Consider the following 22,750-nt stretch of genomic DNA (forward strand, 5'->3'; position numbering starts at 1 on the left):
GTGTGGCCCCCAGGGAACCGCGGGATCCCCAAACCCCTGCTGTTTCATTACTGGCCTCACGGAGAAGACAGCCCCTCCTCCCAAGTTTTGTTCAAGGTGAACGGAACTGTAAGAGAAGCTATCTGGCTGTGACACCTGTAGATGTAGCGCTCAAGAGGCTAGATAGATATCGCCTCCACAGCAACGACAGAATCCCCCCACCCCCCAGCACAAGCAAACCCTTGAAAGCAGCCTGCATCATGTCAGGGGAAAGCAGGGGCCCGAAGGAGCTTAGCGAGTTCAGGCCAGGGTTTGAAATTCATGGGACTCTCCAGCCCTTCTGTGCCTTTCCCTGGGTCGCTCTCTTCTTTTTTTTTTTCTCCTCTCCTCTCCTCTCCTCTCCTCTCCTCTCCTCTCCTCTCCTCTCCTCTCCTCTCCTCTCCTCTCCTCTCCTCTCCTCTCCTCTCCTCTCCTCTCCTCTCCTCTCCTCTCCCCTCCCCTCCCCTCCCCTCCCCTCCCCTCCCCTCCCCTCCCCTCCCCTCCCCTCCCCTCCCTCCTTTCTCGTCCTCTTCCATCTCGTCCTCCTTCTCCAGAAAGGTTCTCTTTACCTTGCCCTGGCTGTCCGGTAGTTCGCTCTGCAGACGATACCCCCGCCTAGGTGCATCTAACTAGGGCTGGGAAGAAAAGCATGCCCCACCACACTCCCAGCTTTTTTTCTATTCCCTTCCCTTTTTATTGCTTTTCTTTCCTTTTTCATCTTTTCTTTTCTTTTTGTCGCTTCTCTTGACGCCCCCCCCCCCCCCAATTTCCTTTCTATCTCCGTTCTCAAACTCTAGTAAAGTTTGTGTCGTTGGCAAATTTCTTCATTGGCCGTCTAGCCTGCCTGCATCTCTAGACAAATCTCTCTGAATGGCGAGGGCAGCGCTTACTCGTGTGTGAGAAGCGGTGATTGTCAGTGATTGAGTATGACTGTGGAATGTGCATGCGTGCGCGACTGAGGGGTATGAGCTCCCTAACTTGTGAGGCAGTGTGTGTGTGCCCGGTGCGTGAGCTCCTGGATGAGAACGTGCTCAAGCGTGCGCGCGTGTGGAGTGTGCATGTGCTATCGCGCAAGTGTTCCAGTGCCCACTCCTCCCAGAGTCGCAAAGTGCAGGGGGCGGGCCGGGCGGCAGGGGGCCTGGCCCATTGGATTCCCGCATGCTAGTTCCGGGGCGGTCTGGCCTAAAGCGCTTTATGCACAGTCTGGAGGGTGGGGACTGGCGCGGGTAGAAAACTGGTGTCTCAGGGATCCGGGCCGGCTTTCTGCCTCTAGCAGCCAGCGGAGTTGCTGAGCGAGACCCGCGATCCGCAGCGGAGTTGCTTCCTGTGCCTCCTGCGACGCGCGCCCACCTCCCGGGGCAGGAACGGCGAGGTCAGGGCGCTCTCCAGGATGGAGCGCCCGGCCGCGGCGACAGCGTGGATGCTGCTGCTGGCGATAGTTGCCTACCTGGCGCCAGTCAGTGGCCAAGGTAAGCGGCCACCTGCAGGAGCCAGGCACGCTGCGCAGTCCACCCTAGGCTTTTCAGAGTGGAGCGGGGCGAGGGTGAGCGGTGGCGAGGTTGGCCGGGCTGAGCGCTCCGGTGACCCTAGGAGTGATAAACGCAGCGCGGTTCCTCTGCTGGCTGGGGAACGCGGTCTCACAGACTTCTGTGACAGCTCACCCCGCGGCGATTGCGCCTTTGTTCCCACGGGAATTAGTCCTGGCCCTCACCGCTTTTCAGGCTGGAACCTGGAGAATGAGGGTCTCCCGCGTGGGTCTGCAGCTTTCTTCTAGCCGGGGCGGGGCCGGTCCGACACGCAGCTCCCAGCGCAATTTTCCACCTGCAGCTTCCGACCGGCGCGGGCGATCCCGTTGCGCGCCCGGGGCGGTTGGCCAGAGCCTCCCTTCCAGCAGTGACGAAACTCCGTCCCGCGGTGACCCCCTTGAGACCGCGGCTCTTGATACCGATCACTTACGAAGCCAGATAAGGCCGGGAGGTGGGATTGGCAGAGAAAGCCACTGATACACTAAGTACTTTCTTGAGGGCTTTCCCTTTCCTACCCGGAGCGGGTGCTTTTGTGTTGATGAATGGAGCTGGTTTGCTGCGCCCGAGTTTTGGGGCTGGAATGCGGAGAGTTTCTAAGGTGCCTACAAACTTTTTCAAGTTGTCTGGGAGTTAGAGCCCCCCGCGAAACAGAGCAAAGAGAAAGAGAGGAGTTCAGAATAGGAAAGTTTAAGAGAAGAAAAAGACAAGCTAAAAGAAATGAAGAGGACTGAAGAGCGAATGGAGAGAGAGAGAGAGAGAGAGAGAGAGAGAGAGAGAGAGAGAGAGAGAGAGAGAGAGAGAGAGAGAGAGAGAGAGAGAGAAACCCTGGAGCTCTTTCCCTGGCTTTCGTTGCTAGGTAGCAGCCTGGAGCTGCGTGTGACCGACCACCAGACAGACAGAGTGGACGCTGCTGCCACCGCAGGGACTAATCTGTCTGTGGGGATGGGCCAGTCCCCCCTTTCCCCTCCCTCTTTTCCCCCGACCGACAACTTAATTGCCCCACAATAAAAATGAAACCCCTATTGTTGCAGGATTAGTCAAAGCAATAAATTGATTTCCCTAGATCACATATTGGGGGTTGATGGGTGAGGACTGTGGAAGCCCCCATTTATAGAGGCGAGAGGGGAGGGCTTGTGGATGGGCCGTGGCATGTATTCAAATGGTTAATCTGCTTTTCCCCCCTCAATTCTTAGCATAAGCTCCTTAGAGGGAATCAAGTAATTATACAGCACTCCGAGCAGCACCCATCTCAGACTTCCTGGGAAGTTTGGAAGCACCAGGCTTGCAAAAATCTTTCGAAAGGGGGGGGGGTGGGTGGCAGGAGAAGAGGACTAACAATTCTTGCTTTGAACATCTTTCTGAAGTATTGGAAACCTAGAAAAAGGATTTACTGTTATTGTGTGTGTGGGAGGTAGGGAGAGTGCACAGTGTTTAGGGTTATATATCATGCACTAAATATAGCCCCAGTGTTTAGTGTACTTTTTTGTCTCTGTGTGGAAAGTTTCTATCCAAAGTGTAATATCCAAAAAGCTGGGAAGGATTCTGCAGGTCTTTAAGCAGATGTGGTAGTGTAATGTTCACTTAACATGGTTAAGTTCTTCAGGCTTCCCCCACTCCCCACACAGGAAGCCCTGACCGACCTCGAACTTTGTAGATCATATTGGTCTGGAACTCAGCTCAGCCTGCCTCTGTCTCCTGAGTGCTGGGATTAGGTGTGCAATGCCGGGAGTCCCTCAGGCTTTGAAGAACCCAAGTCTCATTATTCTTTGTCTTGATAATTGATTATTTTTATTAATATTTTTTTTCATGAGTAAGTGTGTCTCTGTGTTTAGTCCAGACTGACCTGTAGTCACTGCTGGTTGTGATCCTCCTGTCTCAGCTTCTTGAGTCAGGTTTAGAGAGTACACTGCCATACCTGGCAGACCGCCCAGATTGGAGAACCACTTAGTTGTCCTAGTGAGAATGTCCCGGTGTATATGACCATAGGGAGGTAAATTATGTAAAATACTTAGCCCAATGAAGAGAAAAATAGACGATGAAAATAAACTAGTGGCTTGTCTTTTATTTGTCAACATGTTTTCAAAGACACAGAAAAGGATTTTTTTTAAAAAAAAACTTATATTCATGTATGTGGGAGTGTCTGTGCCTGTGGAAGAGAATGTGGATCCCAGGATCCAGCTCAAGTGGCCAGGCTTGGTGGCAAGCACCTTTACCTGCTGCTCAGACAATCTTGAACATTCTCCACTCTTTGAGGATTCCCTAGACCTTAGGATGTATTTTTGAAATGATTCCTTTTCTTCTCTTTTTATTTTTTAAGAATCTATTATCCATCTTAAATTGATATTCTTTAATCTGATACAGTTCTGTTATTGGCTTAAACTTTTGTGGCGATGACCCATTTAGTGGGACCTGTAATAATCAAGGCTGCATATTTTTGGTCCCTCACCTGCCTCTTATTTGCTGTTGTAATTACGTCAGGGTGGTTTCTACTTCTGCTTGCATTGCTTTCAGGGTTTAATAGGCTTCTGTCTCCACTCTTCAATCATCTTGGAATGGAAGCATCTGTAGCTGGAGGGAATCTTAGGGATCTAAGTCTGATGGGTGGTTAACCCAGCAGGGAGGAGCCGAGGAAAACGTGGAAAGAATGGGGTTAAGTTCCTGGCCTAAGGGCAATGTAATCTGTGATAGAGCCCAGATGGAGTCAGTTTCTCTTTGTTTATCTCCTCTTTTAGATGACCCCCACCCTCTTTGGTTGAGACTTTTAGATTCCTTTCTGGTGAACCACGCTTATCAGATGAAGCAGAGGAAGAGGAGTAGATGACCTTGGCAGTCTTTAATGCGGTTGAAAGAGGCAGTAGCAGAAAGTCCGTGGGGCCAAAGAGGAATCCATTAAAAGGTTAAGGTAAACTCAGGACCTCAGCTTTCAGCTTGGTCTAGAACTTATGCCACATCAGTGCCCCAACATCTTCAGATCCTTTTTTGTAAATTTTTGGGGCATCAATGCACATTCCTGAAGATCTTGGCGTTTTGTTGTGTGGACTGCTGCAGAACTGAAGTCTGGGGAATTATTAGGTCCTGGTTAATAATCACTGGATCTAGACAAGCACTTTGAGAACACTGGCCTAGCTGGGTGGTAGCAGCACATGCCTTTAGTTGAATCTCTTTGAGTTCAAGACCAGCCTGGTGTACAAAGCAAGTTCCAGGACAGGCTCCAAAGCTACACAGAAAAATCCTGTCTCTTAAAACAACAACAATAATAACAAAACCATTGGCCTGGCCATTGCACATACCTTTAATCCCAGCAGAGCTAAGTAGTAAAGCCAAAAAAAAAAAAACAAACAAGAAACAAACAACAACAACAAGCACTGAAGTTTAAAAATTTTTGAATGCAATTTTATTATATTTAAAAATATTGACATCTAGAACCTACTTTACAGTATTTTAAAAAACATTCATTGTCATTGACTTTGGCTATTAAGTCTTATCAGCTAAAACAGGGTAACAAGCAATTATAGGGTACTTAGGAAATGCTCATTCCTTCATTCTGGCTCTAGGATCAAAAGCTGGGGCTTCTGCATGAGAGGCATTGCCCTGCCTCTGGCTACATGTGCCCCCAGGCCACAAATAAGTGAAGCCAAAACAAGGGAGCCAGGTGTGGTAGGGTGTTTTTTTTTTTTCTTCAAGACAGGGTTTCTCTAGGTTACAGTCCTGGCTTTCCTGGAACTCATTCCGTAGACTAGGCTGGCCTTGAACTCAGGTATCCTGCACTCTGCTTTCCAAGTGCTGAGTTAAAGGCATGCGCCACCACTTTCTGCCTTCCTTGTTATTTTTTGAGACAGGGTCTTACAATGTGTGTAGTCTTGGCTGGCCTGGCATGCACAGCTACCTCTGTGCTGTGTTTAAAGGCAGGAGTTGGAGCATGTGTTTTAATTCTAGAAGTAGGGAGGTAGAGGCAGTGGGATCAGAAGTTCATGTCTAGCTTCAGCTAAATGGGGAATTCCAAGTCAGGCTGGGCTACATGAGACCTGTCTTCCAACTGTACATTCTTACTACACACACACACACACACACACACACACACGGATTCTGAGTGTGAGTGTAGAACACCTACAAACACACCAGTTGTCCAGCTCTGCTCTAGAATGGAGAAAACGAGATGGAGGAAGCACTCATTGGTACAACTGGAATGGCTTTCATATTAACTTTAAAGCTGAAGAGATTAAAAGGAATCGATGCTACTGAGATGCCTTACAAACCCATAGCGTGTAGGTGAGCTGGTAGCTACTGTACTGCTCTGAGATGGTCATTCTCTGGTTCTCGGCTAGCCCTCCCAGGACCTCGCTGGTTTAAGGAAGATTGGACATGCTTCTATGTCAGCTTTGGGTTTCTATTTGAAAATGATTGGTAGTGGTTTGTTTTGAAAGGCTAAGTTTGCTTTAGTGTTCTGTAGAGGTCCATGAGGATGTGGGCGGTGCTTGGGATTTTGAATTAAGACTCTTGGTTTGAATCTTACTTATTTTTTTTTCTTATTACCCAAGAAAATCAGTGTTCCTGCTTGAGGAGCCATGATTCACTCTTGTCTATAAATTGGGCTTCCATTCACATCCACTTCAGAGTGGTTGTACAGAGTAAATTAGGGAAATAGCTAATAGACAGCGTCTACTAGCATTAATTTGATTACATTTCAATGGCTTTTCTTAATTGTAAGCTTATCAGACAATTGGTCCCCTTACCCAGGGGAAGAGGTGCTCCCTATTGGTTGTGACTTTGCAGCCAAAGTGTGGGCCTCAGGAAGAAATTAGGGTAGGGTTGTGAAGAGAACAGTGAATACAGGCTGAACTGTAAATCAGATACAAAACCTTATTTGATGAAATTGGTTAATGATACTATTTTCATTTTGAATGTGCAGACAGATTTGAGAGGCGTATGGAAATTTTGCTAGAGCTGGCAGTCCCAAGCTAACATGAGTTGAAAGGAGGAGGAAAGTATTGGGAACATTAAGGTAAAAGACAGGACATTCTATGTTCCTGGAATCATGTTGCAACTTTACAACTGTGGCCATACTAAAGATTAAATCTACAGGTTCCCGAGTGCCAGGCAGGTACTCTACCCTAGAGACATAACTCCAACCAACCCAGCATTTCAGGTTTAGAAGAGCTTCTAGAGTTTATTTTCCGACTAAAGTTTTTCTTTTCTCCTGTTGGTTTCAGGAGACAAAATTTCTCTGTAGTCTGGCAGTCCTAGAACTTGCTCTGTAGACCAGGCTGGCCTTGAAATCACATCAAAGATCTACCTGCCTCCCCGTCTCCTGAATGTTGGGATTAAGGGCATGCACCACCACCACTCAGCCCCATTTGGGGAATGTGAAGAGAAAAAACGTTTGGAAAAATGAGTGGCAAGGTCAGAGCATGGAATTCTTCAGTCCATCGTACAGCTTCATTTTGCTGTGATTTCTTTTCTAGTTTATCATTTATTTGTTTGGTTCCTGGACTTAGTCCTTGTTCCAAGCTCTTGATCAGTACTATGGGATGAGCTAGAAGGAAACAGAAGCATCTGGAGACGGGTTAAGATCTGTGGAGACAGAATACATCCTGGTACCTATAAAGGAGTTCCTAGCAAAGCCAGAGGCTTGTTCTGTAAAGGGTAGAAAATATTTTTCTTGACAGATAAATTTACTTTGATTGTTACTTTGTCAGTCCTTAATCAAAATCTGTGATAGATGCTAAGAAAGTGGAGACATTCTCTTTCCTAAAGTGCAGTGGTCACCTGTGATTTAAAAGGACAGCAATAAAGAACATGTCTCTCCCAGAAAATGACAGTAAGTCTGGCTGTCCTGGAGCTCACTCTGCAGACCAGGCTGGCCTTGAACTCACAGATCTGCTGGCCTCTGAGTGCTGGAATTAAAGGCGTGCACCACCACTGCCCAGCTGACAGTATGTAGTTTTTTTTAACTCTGAAATTTCAATGTGTTTCATCAATAGCCCTCAGATCACGCTGAACCCCAAGGTTATAAGAAACAGTAAGAAATGAATGAAAGAAGAAAATGCAATTACCAGTCTCTGCATTGAAAAGTTAAGCCACTGTTACCATGGATACAATGACTTGTTTATTGTCTGCGGATCTTGGGATCCCAGTTTGTAAGCAATAACCAAAGAGCTCTTTCAAGCAGATGTACTGACAGCCAGTAATTCCCCCTAACTTTGAAAATAAACCTTTATTTATCACTTAATGCTGAGGCCCACGATGTGGCAATGCAAATACTTCTGAGGGTCCAAAAGAGGCTGAAATCTGGAAAAGATGTGACTACCGTTCTGTCAGGCTAGAATTTCTTGAATCCTCATAAGAACAATTGTCTATTAAGTAGCAAACATTTGCATGTAATTTGGGAGCAATTCTGTGACTTTTTTTTTTTTTTTAACAAGGACAGTTTCTGATTAAAGGCTGCAAAAAATTTCATGTCCTTAAGTACAGTTGACTGTATGGAGAGATGGCTCAGTGGTTAAGAACACTGGCTGCTCTTCCAGTGGACCCGGGTTCAATTCCCAGCATCCACATGGCAGCTGAAAATTGTCTGTAACTCCAATTCCAGGGGATCTGACACCATCTGTCACCTTCACACCAATGCACATAAAATAAATTTAAATAAATTATTAAAGAAATTGAGGCAGGGTCTTTCTATTTAGACCAGGCTAGTTTGCCTCTGCCTTCTGAGGTTCAGGGCATGTACCACCATGATTGACAGCTTAATTTTTTTTTTTTGAGACAAAGTTTTTCTGAGGGTTTGGAGCCTGTGCTGGAACTAGCTTAATTTTTTAAATGTCTCCTGTTAACCCAGGATAGTCTTGAACTACCGTACACAACTACACCTTTGGTCTTTCTGAGACGTTTTGGTTTTGTCTTGTAGCCCAGGCTGGCCTGGAATCATTATGTAGCTAACTCAGGCTAGTCCTGAACTCTTGGCACTCTTACCTCAGTGTCGTGGGTACAAAAATTACAGGGCCTGATGATGCACTGAATTTAAGACTGGATATATTTGATCTGGGATATGTCAATATTGGCTATATTTTATTTAACCTTACTAAAGGGGGGGAAGAAAAGTAGCTGGCATGGACTCCCACATTCTTTTAATTCTGATGTGGGGAAGGGTGTGGAGAATACTTTTTGTTTAAAGAAACAAATAGAAAACCCAAACCACACTGGATAAAACAATAGAGTATTTCCTGGCTCCTGGAGGTGAAAAATCCTGAGCTGGAGTAGAGTTTAGGTGAGGTTCAGCAAGTCTTTCATTCTTTTAGTTTGTGTTTTTCTACCCTCTCTTCTTCTCTAGTGTCAGGTCTGTCTTCAGTCAGCTTTCCTACGGTTGTAATGCCAGAACAAAGGGCTTACATGTATTCTTGGTCTTGTCTGGGGAAATGAAACCTGGAAGGCTTCTTCCCTACCTACCCTTTCTGTCCCTACCCTGCTCTGTTTTTATTTCCTTCGTTCTTCCCTTTTCTTCCTCTTAGCTCTTGCTGTGTATCCCAGGCTGGTCTTGGGACACTGCTTACTTGATCCTCGGTGAGGTGCCGGCTTCACAACTGTGAACCGTCAATGTTTGGCTTCAGTTAGGCCTTCATTTGCCCTGGGATGGCCTTGCACGGCTGGTATTTCTGCCTCTTCCTCTCAAGTCTGGAGTAGTAGACATGAGCCACCGTGCCAGGCTTCAGAATCTTCCTAAAAGTCTAACTACTTTGCTTACTTCAATAACTTTTTAGGATGCTATAATTTCTAAGGACCCTGGGTAGATGTCAGCCAGCTCTCCAAGCCATATCAAATAAATCTACTGAGAAGCTTTATAAAGCATGTAATAAACTCATAGGCCAGAGACTACAGCCACTGCACCAGGAACACGGAATCTGTATTTTGAAGTTTCCAGGTAGAGCTGGGCTCAGACAGTTTAAGAACAACTGTTAATGGGAGTCTCTCTCATTTTTTAGTTTTGCAAGCTGAGAATTAGAGATGAACTCACATCCCCAGTGCAGCCCGTTGGCTTCCAGAACAACTTGCTGTTCTGCGGTTGCCATGGCAGCCCATTTCCTCTGTAGCCTTAGAATTTTGATCTCGCCACCTCTTCCCTGTCCTTCAGATCTCTCATTCACATCCTCAGCAGGTTCAGAATGGCTGTTCAAGTCACTTCCTCCTTACACTCTCAGGAGCTTGGCCTCCTTTAACCTTGCTCTGCAAAGCCCCGATCATGGTGAAAACAAGTTCTTCACACCTGCATCTCTTTCTAAATTTGGCAGGAGAGCCAGGCGGTGGTGGCACACGCCTTTAATCCCAGCACTCGGGAGGCAGAGGCAGTCGGATCTCTGTGAGTTGGAGGCCAGCCTGGTCTACAGAGCTAGTTCCGGGACAGGCACCAAAGCTACAGAGAAACCCTGTCTCGAAAAACCAAAAAAAAAAAAAAAAAAAAAAAGAAAAAGAAAAGAAAAAAAATGGCAGGAGAATAGCATGCACAGTGCTAAACTAAAGGCATAAAAATGAACCTCAAGATTGGATTGTGTATGTGTATGTGTGTGTGTATGTTTGTGTGTGCACGTGCATGCAGGCCACCTGTAGCCTGGGTTGACAACCAGCTCAAACTGCCCACTGAGTCTTTTCTGATTGGTTCATGTTCTCCATTACATCACTCAGCATTAGAGGTGAAGTCACAGAACTTCTTAATTGCTTGTTTACTTTTTGTCTTCTCTAAGAGGTAAATTCTTGAGGCAGGGATTTTCATTTCTCCTATTCATTGTTTTATCCATAGGGCTCCGCAACAGGCAAGTAGAGTCCGATGGATGTGTGGATGATGTCCCGTGAACATTAAGAGCTGGAATCCTCAACAGCTGAGTGTTATTATATCAGTAATCCCAATTACACTGGCCTCTGAGGCAGGAGGATTGCAAATTTGAAGTCAGCCTGGGCAATTTAGAATGAACTCTTCTCAATCATTTTAACCAGACATGACTCATGCCTGTAATCCCAGCATTTGGGAGCCCAAGGCAGGAAGATGCCCGTGTTCCAGGCCATTCTCTATATAATATTGTGAGATTCTGTTTAAAAGTTTGAAAAAGTAGGGTTGGGGGTGTAACTTAGTTCTTAGGGTGCTTTCCTGACATGCACCAATCTTTGTTCCACCCCCAGCACCACAAACTATATGTGGTGGTACACTTGTAATCCAAGAACCTGCTAGATGCAGAAAAGTCAGACATTCAGGTCACCCTTGCATATCTATCTATCTATCTATCTATCTATCTATCTATCTATCTATCTATCTATCTATCTATCATCTATCTATTCTATTATCTGTCTGTCTATCTCTGTGCTTACATGAGCAAACACCACATAAAACTAGGACTTAAAAAAAAAGTACTCAGTGGACAAAAACTTTGGATTCAACCCCCAGTACTGGAAAGGGGCAGAGCCTCCTACCCTGAATTTTCCAGCCCTTAATATCTTAGGGTCTCTAGAGGCCCCTTTTTAGACTCTGAGGGAGGAAAAAAGAAAATTGTTGTCCTAATCAAAACAAGTGGCTTAGCAACACTTTCTCTCCATCTGAACCCCCACACCCCCCCCACTCCACCCCACCCCCAGTGCATTTGAGAGTAGCTGCTTCTTCATTCCTCCTTAAGCTTCCCTCCAGATCCATGGTTATCCTGTGAAAATTGCCCTGTACACACACAATAGGTCATTCTGGCATTTTTGCTACACATTTGATACAGTAGCTTTTACAAAAAGATAAGCCAAAGTCTTTCCATGTCCCGTTAGTGGTCTGTCATTCTGTATTTCAACAGAGCACAAAGAAAGCTGCCTGGGACCGTGGTACAGTGAAAACAACAACTAGACAAAAGGCCCTCGCTGAAGAGGGGACTGGATTCCCAACTCTGGGGGGCAGCTGGCCGAGGTGGGAAGAGCCTCGGGTGCCCAGGCAGAGCCTCGTTCCTGATGGATGCAGGAAAAATAGGCCTGAAGAATGGGGCCCAGGCTGCCGATAAAGGCCAAGGCTGCTTGTCCCGTGGCCACAGACTTTCTTCTTGGCAGCGTTGAAAATGGTTCAGTTGGTAAAAGTGTTTGTCTTGCAAGCATAAGTTTAGTCTCCCACACCCATGGAAAAAGGTGGGCTTGTTATTTCAGTACGGGAGAAGCAGGGAGACCTGCAAACCTAGATTAGTGGGGCTCGTCCCAGGCCTTTTTTTTAATGGGTGAATGGCTCCCCAGGTTGACCTCTGGCCTCCCCTACATAAAAATAGACTGGAAAACTGGAGAAATGGCTCAGCCATTAAAGTCAAGGCTCACCCCCATGCCCCCAAAATTAGGTTGGAGACAAGGAATGACTGAGTAACATAGGTAAAAAGCTGGGAAAATGAGCTTAGTAATCACGACTGAATTTTTTTTTCTGAGAAAGGGTTTTTCTTCAAATGACTAAATTTTTAAGTATTTGTTCCTAACTAAATATTTTTCAGATTTAAGTTCACCAGCTTTATTAGTAGCAAATTTTCTTCATTTGTTTTTATGAGCTAGGGCTTCTCTGTGTAGCCCTGGCTGCCTTGGAATTCCCTGTATAGGCCAGGCTGCCCTCGAACTCACTGAGATCCACCTGCCTCTGACTTCAGAGTGCTGGGAGTGAAGGCGTGTGTCACCACTGCCCAGCCTGAAATTTTATGAGTAAAGGACCAAGGCAAGACAGGTGGGCTTGTCTGGTGGTTAAGTGGCAGAACTAAAATTAATGCCCAGAATGCTGACACCGTGGATAAGTCAGAGAAAGTAGAAGAAAGTGGAAGACAATTCCCCCGTGCCTCGTCAAACAAACCCTCCCTTGTATTGTGATTAGGTGACCTCATTTCAGAGCGGCTCGACCTTTGGTCCTGTTTGTTCTCCTTTTGGCAGTTCCCTCATGCATATTCCATGTGTTGGTGGTGATCTTGCCATCCTCTGGGGTGATGAAACCAGGAGCTATAAGACTTAGATTCCCTTGACATCCTTGATGTTGAAAAAAAATACTTCTTCTCTTACCCGCCTCCTCCCGTGCTAGCTGTCTTTCTGTCCGCTGAGCTTCTTCTAGCTACCATTTTGTTACCTAGGAGAGCTGTTTCCCCCATCACTATGTGCTTCTCAATTCTAAGTGCTTTAGCATAGGGAATTCTCTTCCAACTTCACGTTAGGGATGGAATAATGACAAAATATTGATGGGGAATCTCCAAATTCTGTTATTTGAAGTTCTAGAAAAGATGATGAGAAAATGAGGGTTGAATCTCTAAACCCAGGAGGAGGCTACTCTGGTGAGCTAAGGGAGATACGTCCTATGGTATGTGTCCCAAAGCATTTCTTGCTATGTCTGAAAATGTCAGTTCTTCAGAGTGGGACGCTGTTTCCCTGTGGACTAAAGTCCCAAGTTGGCATGATTTTATGTTTTTATAGGGTAGAAGGTTCTAGATAGTAAGAGTCTCACAAGGAAGCCAACTTGTGTGTGTGTATGTATGTGTATGTGTGGTATGTATGATTACTTGTTCTTAAGATGCCTTTAAAGGGATTTTCTCTTTGAAAAGTTAAGCACAGCCCGTACTAAACTCACCTGAAATAGGATTCTAGAAAAGATTGTAGCTAGATGTGGTTGACCTCTGCTGTGAGTTTGAGGACTGTCCGGGCTACATTGTGAGTTTCAGGTCTGCTTGGGTTTCAAAAAGATCTTTTCTTGGCTGGAGAGATGGCTCAGTGGTTAAGAGCACTGACTGCTCTTCCAGAGGTCATGAGTTCAATTCCCAGCAACCACATGATGGCTCACAACCATCTGTAATGAGATCTGGTGCCCTTTTCTGGTGTGTGGGTATACATAATAAATAAATAAATCTTAAAAAAAAAGATCTGTCAAACCAACACAATAATGCAATTGTTAAGACCCATGAGCAGTGGTCAGTTTGAGAAGAGGTTCTTGAGTTGGGAATGGAGGCTAATTTACTGCTAATAAACTATTCATCTGGCCAGGCAGGACTGCTCACAGAGTAAGCTTGACCCCTTGGGTTTGATCCCTAGCGACCCACACACATAGTAGTGGGACAGACTAAGTTGTCATGACTTCTATGTGCCTACTATGTCACACTGGCACCCCTACTCCTACCCACCCGCCCACTCAATAAATAAGTACAATAAAATAAACCTTTTCCTTTTAAGTTAGCATATAATAAAAACTGCAACTTTTCCCTAGTTGGTTGCTGTATTTTGATTTTGGTATGGTCTTACTACACAAGCTGGCCTTGAATTCCTCCTGTTTCAGCCTCCTGAGTGTTGTGTGCTCCTAAACCTGGCTCCAAGTTAGTTGCTAAAGTTAATTTTTATGTACCAGAATTCTTTTTTCTTAAGTATACTTCTGACATAAAAATTTACTTCTCCCCTAATATTTGGTGCAGCGAAGTGTAGAAGGAATTTGCTAAACAATCAATGGAAGCTAAGGTTCTGGGAAAAACAAAATGTGTGGCTTAAAAATTGAAGGCTCGATGCTTCTCACTGTAAATGATTAAACCCAGCAGAGCAGACAAGAGAATGCGCACACCATGAGGGACCTGAGCTGTTAAGAGTGCAGAGCCTACGCCGTTTCCCTGCAAGGGAAACCGAAGAAAAGGGATGCCCACAGTTGCAATAAAATCCTCGTAATTTACAATGATTTTTCAGACATTCTGATGTGGGTGAAGGAACGAGAAAGAGAAGTAAAGAGAGATGGCCATTTCTTCAAACCCCAGAACTCTTGAGGGAATCTAAGTGTGACTTACTGTCCTGACCTCCTCCAGAAGTTCCCTGCATGGGTAGATCAAAGACAGTTGACTCCCTTTATTCAGAAGAAAAATGATAAAGACACTAATTGAGAACTGAAGAGAGGGGGAAACTGCATGGGCTGTTTCTGATCACCCCAGTAACATTGCTTGCTTCCTTAGCTCACCACTTTCGGTGGCAGGGGTGAGATGTTCATTTGAGACATGGCTGGAGCTCACTATGTCAACCAGGCTGGCCTTAGACTCACAGAGATCTCCCTGCCTTTGTGGTTGACTTAAAGCTGGGCACCACCACACACCTAACCTTAGTTTTTATATATGTAAAAATTAATACATTTTTTACAGGTTTTTATAGCAACAGGATTTGAATGTTTGTATTTGTGAGCTGTTCTATCTTATTTTAAATTACCATAGGCTAAGTTGTTTGTACATTAATGTACACACATGTTGTAACATGTTGGGAATATGCTAGACAGAGCCCTTCATGCTAAGCATGCGCTCTACCATTGAGCCACACCCCAACTCCTATTTCTATAAATATTAATCTATGTATATATTAATGTAACAACCATAGTCGGGATGAGAGTTCAACCCCTGCCCCTGTTCCTTTGAGCTCTCCCTTTATAACCAGCTCCAGCAAATAAAGTCTTTTTTTTTTTTCTGGAAATTCACTTTCCTAGACGAAAGTCTCGATTGCCTTTCATTTGTTCATTTTTATTCAAGAAGTGTTCTCTGCTGGTTTTTGAAGTAATTCAAAATGACATGGTCGGTGAAGTCGCACGGCTGGATTTCCTTTATTATAATGGAAGGGTGGGGGGAGGGAAGCCAGGGAAAGATGGAAGCCCTTTCAATATAGCCATATAAGAAAAAGATCTTGCTTGTTGTTTGGTTGGAATCTGAAAAGAAAACACACAGGAATCTCCCTTGAAGAGGAGAGAGGGGTAATTTTTATTCAAGGAGTCCCTGACACCTGGGAAATGATTAGTTGATGTTTGCAAAGAAGATTAAGTCAGTGTGGTTAATTAACTGTGGTAATCAGGTGACTTAAATCAATTAACTCCCTGTTAACAATTTCCATAAATTTTGTAAATAAGTTACCGAATCGGTACGTTGCACATTAAAGACGAAAGGCTCTTCTGAGTTTGAAATGATGGCAGATTAGAGATGGTCCCTTTCTTGTCTCATCCACTCTCTGCTAGCCTTACTTTGATAACGTGAATGCTTCAGCCGGTTTTACTTTCAGAAGGACACACCCCGGTAACTTAACGGCGTGGTTTTAAGAAGTCAGGCTTGAGGGACCTTGCTCTGTCATCTTCGCATGTTGCAGAAGACTGACTTAGCAGGAACTTAAGGCACCTCCTCCCTGGTGACACTAGGGAGACGCCAGGCAGCAAATAATGTCCTAAAAGAAGAACTTGCCCGGTTATTTAAAGTTCTGTTTTCCCGTTGTCAACTGCTAGCGGGTTGCTAGGCAAGTTGCCCTACCATTGAAAGGACACCCTCTGCCTATTGGGCTATATTGGCCACATTTATTTTATTCGATTCGATTATGTTTAGAAACTATCATAGGAACAGCACAACTAAATTCTTGTTTCAGCCTCAATAGTGATGTAACTATGGGGATATACCACCGAGCCAGACGAACATTCTGGTCTTCAATTAGTTGTGAGCCAGAATATGAGAAAAATAGATCCTGTGTTTTTGAGAACATCATTGGCATTTTCGGAAAGATTTGATTTGATCATGTGGGTGATTTGCTCCTTAGGAAAGCTGATAAGAATCGTTTAGGGCCATGCCAGGAAGAAATATTTGAGTTGTAAATATTTGTACATTTGCAGCAATTCTAGGATAAAAACCACTTCCATTTTCTAAAGAGGATCTACTGGTGATAGATTGCCTCGGATCTGGGGACACACAGCTCAGTCATTGAGACAGAGACAGGAGGACCTCTGATCTCCGTCCTCTGTAAGCCTGTCCTTCACACAGACTGGCGTCTGTACACATGATGTATGTACATACATGGCCTGCCTTGTGGGAGTAGGTGGAAGCCAGTGATCTAAGTTTAAAGCTCTTGCTACCAAGCCAAACTTTTGGCATTTCTATGATTTTAGAAGCTCCCTGGCCATGCTCCTCCCAGCGCCCGCAGCCTGTTCAAAGGTTCCTCGTCTCAGAGGCTACTATGGCCTGAGTGAACCTGGGACCAAACTATTTCTCATGTTGGGACATAGGCTGCGACTTGGAGATTTAGTTGTTTTCCAGAGGCATTCTTGTGAGTCACTTTAGCTCTGAACCCCGGTTTTCTCCACTGTACAATGTCGATTTTAATTTCTGCCCCTCGGGAATATTTACAGGTCATTGCGAACATGCTAAGTACTAGGGCTTGGTGAGTGTTGGGTGAACATTTGGCCCCACAGGGAACCTGGTGCCAAATTATTCACATTTGACCAGTTTCTGGTTGGGTCAGTGCTGCCGAGGAGCCTCCTTGCTGAGGGCTTTTGAGGTGCAGAAGCCAACTGTCAAGTTCCCTGTCCAGAGAAACCGCTGAGGGGAAAAAAGTGCAGCTTCTTAAAGGAGACTGCCAGACAAAGCCACATTAGCAGAAGGCCTTGTCACCTGCCTGTCCACCCCCCATCAAGAACATTTTGGTCCTTCATATTCTGATTTTTAAAGGTGAAAACTCAATGCCAAATTATGAAAAGGTTCAAATTTCTTACGTGTCCGGGACGTGCACCTGTTCATTGGGCTTTTCTGTAATTTTTGTGCCTCTCTAACCTTGAGGATGGGACTGGTTGGAACAGGTTGTTATGCCCTCTGGTCAAGGATTTGCTGAAAGAAGAGTACAGGAGGATTAGATTCACTTTGAGGAGCCTCCAGGTAGGACACATCAACCACACCAGCCGTCCATCAGCATTTGTTCCCATGTGTAGGGTTTGCTCATTCATTGACCCAAGCCTGTAATCCCAGGATTTGTGAGGCTGAGGCAGGAGGATTGTGACTTTGTGACCAGCATGGGTTATATCCTGAGAAGTTGTGAGTGGAGGGTTCGTCTGGTTGATCATTCCCATTAGAATGACCACTGGCGTGCTTTTACACAAGCGTTTGTGTTGTTAGGGACCAGTTGTACACAGATGCTGAGATGTGGAGATGATGCTGTGCAGTCCTAGAGGTCTGGGAGCACAGCAAGGGGATGATGTAATCCAGTCTGTGTGAGGTGGCAAGGAAGACCCCACATGCAGACTATTTGAACAGGGTCTTAGAGGAGGGTGTCACAGGGGATGAGCTGGCAAAGCCACACTGGGGAAGGTTTCTTCTGACCAGCTGAGTGGTTGGATGGGCTTGAAGAAATGTCAACTGGGAAGTATAGTGGTCAGATTTTGTTTGTTGCTTATGTGTGTGTGTGTGTGCGGCTATGTGCACACACATGTGCATGTGGAGACTGTGATGTCAGTGTCTTCCTCAATTGATGTCCACCTTATCTCTTAAAGCAGGGTCTCCTGTTGAACCTGGGGTTTACTGGTTGGGCTGGACTGATTGGTTGGTGAGTTCGCAAGATTCTCTGTTTCCCACCTCTCCTGCTCTGGAATTTTAGGCTCCTGCCTCTGTGCAGGGGATTGAGTGGCAAGTATTTTACCAACTTGTCCGTGTCTTTATTTTATCAATATCTACATTCTCTTGTTTTGAAATATCAGAACCCCCAGCTCAGGAGCGGCTAGGGTGGTGATACCATTAACAACCTGGATTTTTGTTGCGGTGATTTGGATTTTCAAGACAGGGTCTCACTATGTAATCCTGGGTGTCCTAGAATTTACTATGTAGACTAGGCTGGCCTTGAATTCCACCTGCTTCTGCCTCCTAGTAGCTGGGATTAAAGGAGCGTGCCCCCACTGCCTGGGTCTGGACAAGAGCTTTTATTATCACTAACTATCCTCTGAGGAGAACCAGATGCTGGCAGTAACATGACTTTCAGAGGGTGAGGGGTGGAGCTGGGGTCTGAGTCTGGGGTGTATGACGTCAGGGACTTCACCCAGGGCAGTTCTTGGTTGCCCAGTAGTCCTCTCTCTGCCCCTTCCTCACTCTACTATAATTGTGCAGGACTTTATCAGCAGTGTGCATCCATCTGGCAATTCACACCAAGCATCTTAACCTTCTGTGTAAGAGTCAATGGCTTTTAGATGGGAGAGGCTGAGTGGAAGAAGGAAAATGTAAACTCACATTGTGAAGAAATAATGATTCCACATGTAGTAATAGGTGAACCAATAGGGAGGGGAAATTACCTACAATCACTTATACATCCTGAATTAACCCTGTGCTGGAAGTTTGGAAGCCTGTGCCTGTGGGGCTGCTGCGTGGGGTTGCGCGCATGTATACTCGAGTTCCATTTGTCTAGAATTGGTGAATCGTGTGTTTCCACTGGGCTGCTTGACTCAGAACCAGTGCAGCAAGGTTTCCAAATCAGTGTTTCAACAAACGCCATTTGTTTGTTTGCTGCTTCCATGGTCTGTGCGATATTCCCAATGGCCTTTTCTTTTGTAATAATCCAAGATTTATTACACCCCTGAGAGGCCCTTTGTGCTTTCATAGAAAAACGCTAAACTTGATGAAATTTCGGCTTCATCAAAAGCTTTGTTACAATACATGACATCATTATGCACTTTTTTTTTTGAGTTTCTCTGTGTAGCTTTTAGAGCCTGTCCTGGAACTTGCTCTGTAGACCAGATGGCCTCGAACTCACAGAGATCTGCTTGCCTCTGCCTCCTGAGTGCAGGGATTAAAGGCCTGTGCCACCACCGCCCAGCATGCACCCTTCGAGGACAGCCTGTTTCTCTCCAGTCTGCTTCATCAAGCTGCATCGAGGGAAGGTATTTGGGCATTGGAAAATGACCAGAAGGGCACGGTTACAGAGTGAGTTCCCTTGTGAGCTTCCTATTGTTTAAGCAAGTGCACATGCCCACGGAAAACATTCCTTTAAACTATTGTGTGCACAAGCTCATTTGACAGGGAGATTTTGGAGGCCAAGAAATCTGGCAAGCCAAGAGAGAGAAGGGGTTTTCAGATACGGAGTGGGGTAGGATCCCTTGAATGGATACGCCTCTAATTCTTGGACTATTGGGAGAGCCTTTTAGGTTTAGATGTTTTTCCCTATCCTAACTTACCCAGGAGACTTCGGCAGCACTGAGCATCAGCTTTGCCGTCTAGAACTGGCTTGCCCTAACTTCTTAGATCTAGATGGATCTGGGCTAGCTGACTTGGTTCACTGGACAAGAATGAATTGTAAAGACTGCATTTGCTGACAGTTGTCCTTCCGTCTCAGTCGCACAGAGAATTGATTTTCCTGTTTATTAATAGATGATTGCTCGGACTAAGTTTAACATGTTTACTGTATGAAGATTTTGCAGATATGAATTATTGCCATGCCTTAAGGTTTCATTATTAGCGATGGGATCATGGCAGTGGGTTCACCTTTTGGGGGACGGTTGGATGGCCATGCTTATTCATGTTCAACCAGAAGTAATAGAATGCCTTAGGATGATTTAAGTTTTTTCAATGTATTGAAAAGGCAGTAGTGAACATTCGTTCAGTTAGAATATTTTGCTGTGTTTCTCTGCCACATAAGGTTGAGGACTCTGATAACGTAACTCATATATATAATTAGTGACTTTTAAAAACTTTAATTTAGTGTGTGTATGTGTGTGTGGGCTCAGTGGGTAAAGGTGCTGCTGCTAATCCTGATAACCTGAATTTGATACTGAATATCCACACGGTGAAATGAGAGCTGACTCCTACAACACATAGGATGTGCCTCTCCCCTCTTGTAAATAAACAGACATACTAAAATTTACAAGTTTTATTTGTAATAATGGCAGTCCATTCATTAATTACTAATGATACTTAAAACACGTTAGGTCAAATATGACGAAGTGTAATGCGATGTTTTTTCTTCTTGCTGTTTCTGGCAGCCAGTACAGGTAGGCTTAACTTGGTTAATAGTGCTGGGACAGCCGGGGTAGCATTTTTATCGTGCGTGAGTATCAGCTGGTGAAACACAATGCTGTGACTTTGTGTCAACAAGCCTTTGTGTGTGTCATCATGATCACATGACATGACGTGATGACATTTATACTGCCTGGGAGTGATTCGTAGGCCTGCATTGCTTTTTTGAATGAACCCAGGCATAACAAGCCAGGGCTAAAAATGACACTGGGCTGCAACAGAAAAAAATATTTTTTTTTAACCTGATATGTATTTTCTGAAAATACATTCTGAATGAGAAGCAACTTAGTTCCTACCATGTAATTTGTGACTTACAAAGGCACATAGCAATGACATGTTGGCGAAACATGGATTGGGCCATAAATGTTGAATTGCTATTTGTACCTGCTTGAAGGAGGTACACGGTACCAGATGTAATTTAAACAAAGGCTAAATGCCTGGGAGGTCCGGTGTCGTTGAATTCTGTGTCTAGGAATGACATTCCTCCTTTTTGAACACTTTCTTCTCCCTTCTTCTCCTATTTCCTCTTCCTTTTCATTTTTTTATAGTATTGTAACATTGTAATCATTAACAGTTGATGGAGGCAGGAGGAAGAAAATCAAGTTTCTTTAGTGTGAGTATTTGTGTCTGTGTGGGCACAAATGCTATGGTAGAGTGTTTCTCCTTTCGGCTGGCTCTCGGCTTCCATTCAGTTCTCCTGTGTCCTGTTCCAATCGTGCCTATCAATGCTGGTGGTGCAGACATGTGTCACCACTCTGGCTTTCTGTGTGGGTTCTGGAGACCGACCTCCGTCAGGCTTGCACGGCCAGCCCTTTATCCACTGAGCCAGCTCCCCAGTTCCAACAGGGAATAAATCTTTTTTGCTCTTACTGTTGGCAATTGAGGGTAATATCAAACCATTTCTTTTTTGATTGTGAAGGCCTGCTGATTTTACCTGCCTGTTAGGATGACCAAAATCCCACCAGCAGCTTTAATACACACACCCACGCCATTTTCATCGATTCAATACTTGGCACTCTGTGTTGTGTTGGGCTTGTTGTACCATTTAAAACCCTTCAGCAGGAAAGTGCCTTTGTTTCTCATGAAAAACTTTTGTTTTTAATGTTTGAGATCATTCAACTATTTTCTAATATTGATATATTTAGGAAGTCAATAGATATCCGTTGACTGATCTGGGTTAGGAAAGAGATTGAGTCTATGTGAAGGGGTGATTTATAGTATTTTTTTCAAGCTATTTTAAATCACTTAAGTGTTGAAGGGCATGTTGCCCTTTTCTGAAGCAGTTTGATTCATTGGGTCCTTATTTATGGGGGCCAGCAGAGCATCTTAAATTTTCCTCTTTTAGAGTGTTCTTTTCAACATCCTATGAGCGTCCTTCTCCTACGGGGAGAGGAAGGTTGGGGCTTGCTGTTTGAAGTATGGGAAATCCCTCTATAGACCCTTTGACTTAGCAGCTAGGGGAAGCATTGCAGAAAATTCAAACTAACAGAAGAAAACATGAGACCCAGTTCCACTTCTTTGGTTCAGGCCGGGAGTAATGTTTTAGACCCATAATGGATTTCCAGCTCAGATAAATTTTTGCGAGTGTATCTGGTTGAGAGTGAGGAGAGGATAGTGAGGAAATTATCTGATTCTGATGACTTCACCCTGAGGAACGTGTGCTTATGGCCCTGGCTTTCACAGCCTTTGCGTTACTGAAGAAGTCCTTTAGGATTTTTGATATCTGGTCTTGGCTTTCCTGGCCTGACCTCTCCCTCCCCTAGAACGGGGAAGCCCGTGGATGCTCTGGAACATTCCAGGGTGAAACAGGCCTCCCTGCAACTTAAGATTCTTTATCGCACTCCCTGGGGAGTTCTTTTCACGTTACTGGTACCAGCAGCTGCAGTGTGATTATTTCCCAATCTCAGATCTCATTGATGGGCGAGAAGGAGTGCAATTGGCTGTTTAAGAAATTTTATTATCTTCTCAAAGTGAAGAATTTACTCTAGGGGCTTTCTTAGGTGATCCTTCATGTTAACACATTTTGAACTTTGAGTGTTCAAACTGCTTAGAGATTCTGGGAGTTGGTGGCCAGAGGGGGTGGCCTTTGTATTTGAGCAGGGCACAGCCATCCAGTGTAAGAAATAGATTACAAGCATGTGCCATCACATCCAGTTTTTTTGGCTGTCATTTTGTTGTCTACTTATTGAGACCTAAATTATCGACTACTACGTTCTAATCTTGGAGTCAGCATGCTTAGGTGTGAACGTAAGGGCTGAGTAACTCATCTATGAAATGGGGCTGTTAATACTCTCTCACAGGGTTGTGCCGGTCAGCAATCTCTCACTGGAAATCAGAAGAAACACTGCAGACATGTTCTGGTGAATTTGTGTTGTGGGCAATGAGGTGACGAAATGAACGCGGTCGAGAGTCTGAACTGGACAGACATTT

At 44.9% G+C, this 22,750-nt stretch overlaps 1 protein-coding gene across 1 annotated transcript in view; it reads left to right on the top strand.

Annotated features, from left to right (window-relative positions):
• Positions 1–1,408: 1,408 nt before the first annotated feature.
• Lrp2 (LDL receptor related protein 2) overlaps positions 1,409–22,750 on the top strand; it is a 123,914-nt gene continuing 102,572 nt past the window's right edge. The window contains exon 1 of the mRNA XM_075984402.1: positions 1,409–1,487. Within this exon, the coding sequence (XP_075840517.1) occupies positions 1,409–1,487 (79 nt within the window). The remainder of the gene's footprint in view (positions 1,488–22,750) is intronic.

The sequence above is a fragment of the Microtus pennsylvanicus genome, chromosome 9, assembly GCF_037038515.1.
Source record: "Microtus pennsylvanicus isolate mMicPen1 chromosome 9, mMicPen1.hap1, whole genome shotgun sequence".
Classification (NCBI taxonomy): domain Eukaryota; kingdom Metazoa; phylum Chordata; class Mammalia; order Rodentia; family Cricetidae; genus Microtus; species Microtus pennsylvanicus.